General features: G+C 33.1%; 1 protein-coding gene across 2 annotated transcripts in view; it reads right to left on the minus strand.

The window, feature by feature from the left end:
* LOC123015355 (nuclear valosin-containing protein-like) overlaps nt 1-5,402 on the minus strand; it is a 7,996-nt gene extending 2,594 nt beyond the window's left edge. Inside the window, exons 1-7 of one of the 2 annotated variants that reach the window (XM_044415084.1) lie at nt 5,192-5,402; nt 4,971-5,111; nt 4,683-4,910; nt 4,122-4,634; nt 1,835-2,054; nt 858-1,786; nt 690-812 (exon numbers count right to left, since the gene is read on the minus strand). In XM_044415084.1, the coding sequence (XP_044271019.1) occupies nt 690-812; nt 858-1,786; nt 1,835-2,054; nt 4,122-4,634; nt 4,683-4,910; nt 4,971-5,105 (2,148 nt within the window). In that variant the 5' untranslated portion in view covers nt 5,106-5,111; nt 5,192-5,402. Of the gene's footprint in view, nt 1-689; nt 813-857; nt 1,787-1,834; nt 2,055-4,121; nt 4,635-4,682; nt 4,911-4,970; nt 5,112-5,162 lie in introns of both variants that reach the window. The other variant, XM_044415082.1, reaches the window with a different exon arrangement.
* Nucleotides 5,403-6,057: the final 655 nt, after the last annotated feature.

Genomic DNA, 6,057 nt, shown 5'->3' on the forward strand with positions numbered 1-6,057 from the left:
ATTAATTTAATTTAAACTTTGTGTTTTTTTTTTGGTTAACGTGAATTGTTCAAAATTAATTAAAATTTGAAATACATATTTCCCTGTTTTGTCAAATTGTTTTTGCTGAAGCTATTTTTTGAAAAAAATTGACAAACTCGCAGTAGGTAAATTTTTTACTTAAATTTGAATTTTAACACACAATAACGCGTGGTCATCCTCAGGTGCAAATAAAAATTACATGTTTATGTTTTCTGAGGGCAAATGATTTAAAAAAAAATGAGGGGCCCCCCTAGATACACCTTTCACCGAAGATGTTACATGAAACCGGCAAAAATTTATTTTCGCATAATCACACTTGATTAAAATTCAGCCAGTTTTCGGATTTTAACTTTTTTTTAAATAATTATTGACCGCAATATTTTCTTTTCTAATTTATTATCAATAAGTTTGACATTTGTGTTGGTTTCATTTTCTCATTTTCCAGTTTTTACCAAGTGATAAAACGGAAAAATGGTTCATAATCCAAATTCATCAATAATAACGCACTGAACTGTTTCCTCTAGAAGGTCAACAAGATCGAATTATTTCATAATTTGTACGAAACAATAATAATAATAATATAGTAAATGAATTAATTTTTTTTTGAGATTTATTATTATCCCCTATTATAATAAGACTCAGAAACATGGTCATAAGCAACAAAATACCTCTCTGCTGTCCGATCTTTTAGGGCAAATCGCGTCCAATTCGTCGAAGAATATAACACAAGGGGCGGAGTTTCGGGCACGTTCGAAACAAACACGCACCGCCCTCTCGCTCTCACCTACATACTAGAAACAAAAATTAGAGTTTTTTTTTTAAATTAATAATTTTACCATATTTAAAAGTTCTGGTCCTTTGACTGAAATAAAATTAATACCGGCTTCGTTGGCCATAGCTTTGGCTATGAGTGTTTTACCACAACCTGGGGGCCCACATAGTAAAACACCAGTGGGGGTATTCAACCCCAATTCTTTGAAATGTTCAATGTGTCTTATGGGGGCTAAAATAGCCATTTGTAATTCCTCTCTGATTGAATTTAGAGACCCCACATCGTCCCAACTAACATCAGGGACTGTTGCAAAACCTTCACGTTTCGCCGAAGGTTGGACACATTTCAAAGCTTGATTAAAATCATCCATTGTGATACACAATAATGTTAAATCATCATTGGAAATCGGTGATTTGTCATGCAACCACATCATCAAGTCTTTGAGTGGATTATTTTGTTTTTCAACATCAACAGGCATTGGTTCTTCCTTGGTTCTTGGTTCTTCTTCAGTCAAAAGATGACCATTGACCACCTCAGTCTCAGTCTGTTTCACTTCTTCGTCAATTACAACAATTGGTGGTTCTTTTGGTGGTTCAGTTTTCGGTTCATCGTCAACTATAATCTCAGGATCGCTCTTATTTTCTTCTTTAACAGTTTCTTCTTTTTGTTTTTCTTCGAGTTTGTGTTGTTCTTTGAGTTTATTCAACATTCGATTGACCGCCGCCATGGCCGCCTCTCTCGTCAATGACATTAAATCAGCCCCCACATAACCCGGTGTGTGTTTCGCCAAAAATTCATAATCGAAATCTTCACTCAATTTTAATTTCGCTGTTAAAACTTTCAAAATTTGGACTCTAGCTTGAACATCGGGAATACCAAGACAGATTTCCCGGTCAAAACGACCTGCTCGTCTTAAGGCCGGGTCTATGGCATCGGGACGATTTGTAGCACCAATAACCAGGACTCTGTCACCACATTCATTCTGACTCAAGTCTGGAAAAATCAAAATAGTAAAAAAAATAGTTAAAATAGTTAAAATACCATCAAGGCAACTAAGCAATTGGGCAACAATTCGTCTCTCCATTTCTTTTTGGGCATTTTGTCGATTCGGTGTAATAGCATCGATTTCATCGATGAATAGGATACAAGGAGTGGAAAAAATAGCACGTTCAAACAATTCCCGGATTCGTTCCTCGCTTTCACCGGAAACTCCGGCGACTAATTCCGGGGCGGCGACTTTCAACAAGGGCACGCCGATTTCCTAGCGAAAAAAATCTAGTGTGAACATCACACGACTTTCCTTATCCTACTTATTTGGAAAACATCCTAATAACGACAATAATTTAGTGTATTATTTTTATTTTATCACATTTTACTGTTTAATAAGGTATATTTTACGATTCTAAATAATTTTTATTCCCATGAATTTATTGTATAATTTTACGGTCGAATGGTGCGACCGATTTTTCCAATTGTTTCGTGCTGCGTCCCCTTCCTACAAGTAACTTACATACCGGATAAGGAAAGTCATTTAAAAAAATCTATTGGCAACACTGAATTATTGGTAATTGGTAAGAATGTTTCAAGTGACGGGCAGTGTGGCCAGGTGTGGTGAAATTTCACTAGATCTAGTGATTCTTATGGTGATTTGGTGAAAACTTTTGTAAAAATTCTAATATCTGGTGTTTTTTTTTTTTTAGAAATGAAAAAACTGTTTTTCGAGAGCATTTTTTTCAAGTTTCAACCAGAAACTTGTATATTTCGTAATTATTTTTCAAAAAAGTCGAAAAACCAACAAGTTGGTTAAAAATAGTTCTGTTTGTTTTTTTTACAAGATTTTACTAAACAGGATTGAAAATGACAATTTATTTTTCGTTAAAAAGAAACCAAAAAACAAATTCGACCAAAACCGGCGTTATTTTTGCGTTTTTGCACATTTTTGATATAAAATCAAAGAGAATTCTAAAAATTTCATTGAAGTAGCCAAAAAAAAATACAAAATTAAATCAAAATTGATATTATTTTAAGCTTGTTTCAGTCGATTTACTTCGTTTTTGAACCAGACGCTCACTTATTTTGCAAAATCTTGTCCAAACACGCTCAAAAATCGCAAAAGCAATTGATATTGATGTTATTTTGTTTGTTTCACTCGATTTTTTGAGCAAAATAAGACAAAAATAAGAATGTTTTTAAGCACGTTTTTGTACTACAATCTCAGATTTTTTGTAAAATTTCCTAAAACGAACTAAAAAATCAACAAATTAAGTCGAAAATTCCATTAATCTTGCATTTTTTGGAAGTTTTAACACGTTTTTCAGATAGAAACGCAGTTATTTCCAAAAACAAACCAAAAAAAATACAGAATTAGGCCGAAAATAAAGTAATTTTTTCCATTTACGAAGATACAAACTGATTTTTAAGCTGACAAATCACAAAAAGAATAAAAATTGATGTTATTGTTTGTTTCACTCGATTTTTGAGCAAAAGAAGACAAAACAAGAGTGTTTTTAAGCACGTTTTTGTACTACAATCTGAGATTTTTTGCAAAATTTAGCTAAAACGAACTAAAAAATCAACAAATTAAGTCGAAAATTACATTTTTTGTAAGTTTTAACACGTTTTTCAGCTGGAAACGCAAAACAAGCCAAAAAAAAAACGAATTAGACCGAAAATGATATAACTTTTCCCATTTTCGAAGATTCAAATAAATTTTTAAGCTGAAAACTCTGTTTTTCCCGAGTTTGTCAAGATGTGACAAAAATTACTAAATTGTTATGAAAAAAGATTATATGATATTTTTTCTACATAAGGTGTAAAGTGGTATATAACTAAATACTATATAAATTTAACAATTATATACTTGATTTGATCTGTCAAAATTAACCTCAAAATTTTCAATAAATTCACGATTTTTTATAAAAGTTAGCTTTATCTTGATCATTTCACAGGCCTAAAAATCACAAAAAGGATAAAAAATTGATGTTATTTTGTTTGTTTCAGTCGATTTAATTGATTTCTGAGTAAAATTAAAACAAAAATGAGCCGAGAAACCACGAAGACTTTTAAGCACGTTTTTGTACTAAAATCTCATGTTTTTCGTTAAATTTCGCCAAAACAAACTAAAAAAATCAATTACGTCATTTCTCGAGTGTTTTAAAACGTAATTATTTTGCAAAATTTGGTGAAAAGCATGCCATTTTTGCGTTTAACCAGTTTTTTCGCGATAATCTGGTAAAAATTTAGAAATTTAATGTTTTTGATCTGGTAACACTGAATGACAATTGACATTTGAATTTAAAACTCAAGGTCAAGCTAAAAAATTCGTTACCCCAGCGATGGCGTTGGCGAGAAGCGTCTTGCCACACCCAGGGGGCCCATGCAGGAGGAACCCTCTCGGGGGCGAAATCCCAATCTGTCTGTAAACCTCCGGATGGCGCACATGAATCAACAACTTGCAAACATCTTCCAGGATTTTATCCATACCCCCAATGTCTTTGAAAGACACTGAAGGTTCCTGTAAAGTGGCTAGGGATTTTTTCTTTTTTGGTGTACTCTGATACGGTGTAAGTGCCACACTGTCAGATTTGCGTTTCCGTCCCATAAACTGATACCGCTCTTTACTCACATCGATTTTTTTACTATTTGTGTTGTTTTGATAAGTTGGTAGTAGTGTTTGGGGTTCTTTTTGTGACGTCGAAGGGCCATTACTCGGCTTATCATTGTAAGTTGGTGCTTCTGAATCGTCACTACTTATGTCAATTAGTTCATTTTCGTCGATTTGTTTAGGGACTTGTGGTCGGTTGTACAAGTTCACCAATTGGTTGTTTAGGGAGTTGTTGTGCTGGAAAAATGCGTTATTTTGGGGTTGGTTTCAGGGGGGGGGACTTACAAAAGTGCCCTCTTCGGGGGCACTATCATCGGAGTCGTCCTCATCCTCACTGGAACTGTTGTCTTGCTCCTCCAAGCCATAGCTTTGGAGGACTATAGAGTAGGCTTTTTTCACTTGTGTCCTAAATGCGTTGCGTTTCAAACGGGCATATTCACGGTAGCTCCGTTGCAAATCATCGGCCATAACATTGATATCAACAAAAGTTTTATCAACATTGGATTCCAAATACTGAAAATTTTGGGGTTAGGTAATTGTCAAATTGACAAGACAGCCTCCTTGATCCACTACCTTTTGTACTCTAGGAACTAAAGTAGGGTCAGACATGTAGGGCATTCTATCCATTTTTATCGAACGATTATTCCTGTGGTTTACCTCATTCAAGGGGATTATTTCAACGCCGTTCTTGTTGTTAATTTTGCCCATTATCTACTAAAAAATCACACATTCCATAACAAATATGGAATTTTTGATTATACACACAGTGTGCTATGGCTTTTTATCACACTCACACACATACACACGTTGTATACAGTTAGAAGTTAAGGCGCACTATTTTTAGGGGTCACTATGTAGTACATATAAGGGTTATTTAATTAATAATCAAAGATTATTTTTACCGCAAACACTATATTAAAAATTATACAACCACAAATTGTATAAACAGTAAAATCATTGCTATGGTCTTGTTGATTTTTGTCTAGTTGGAAGAGTGGTCGCAAGAGGCGCTGCACAGTGGCGCGAAATGTCGGTAATTTGAATTTTGTGATAAATTTTTACTTAATCGTAAAAATATTTTCACTTTTTTCTATTTAGGTGTTTGATAGTTAAAAACATAAAAACACTTAAAACAAAAAAAATATTACGTAAAATACAGAATTCGGGTCCTAGGGAAAAAATTCAAGTAAGATAAGATGCCAAGAACATGGAAAAAATCTTTAAAAAAAATTATCTGCCAAAAAATTTTGTCAATAAAAACCAAAATAACATTAAATTTAGGATACAGCTTCCTTGTTTCCTCTTCTAATAGCTAGCTTGGAGCAAAAAAACTTGAAAAATTATTTTCCCAAAAGAAATAGTCAAAGTGCAAAATTTAAACTCTCATAACTTCGAAATTTTTATAGATAGAACTTTTTTAACATTTCTTTTTGGGGCACGAGTTCTGGCGCACCCAGCTTAAAAAATAATAATTTTTGATCACCCGGTATAAACAGATTATAAGTTTTAGAATAAAAAAGTGATATTTTGAATTAAAAAAAGTTTATTTTTAATTACTTATCTATTAAGGTGTCTGATGGTTAAAAAAAAAAATAAAAAAGTTTAAAAGAGAAAAAAAAATTACGTAAAATATGCAACATATAACAAAACGTAGATTGAG

This window comes from Tribolium madens, unplaced genomic scaffold (genome assembly GCF_015345945.1).
Source record: "Tribolium madens isolate multiple individuals breed KSU strain unplaced genomic scaffold, Tmad_KSU_1.1 Scaffold_97;HRSCAF=244;Tcas5.2_LG3a, whole genome shotgun sequence".
Taxonomy (NCBI): Eukaryota; Metazoa; Arthropoda; class Insecta; order Coleoptera; family Tenebrionidae; genus Tribolium; species Tribolium madens.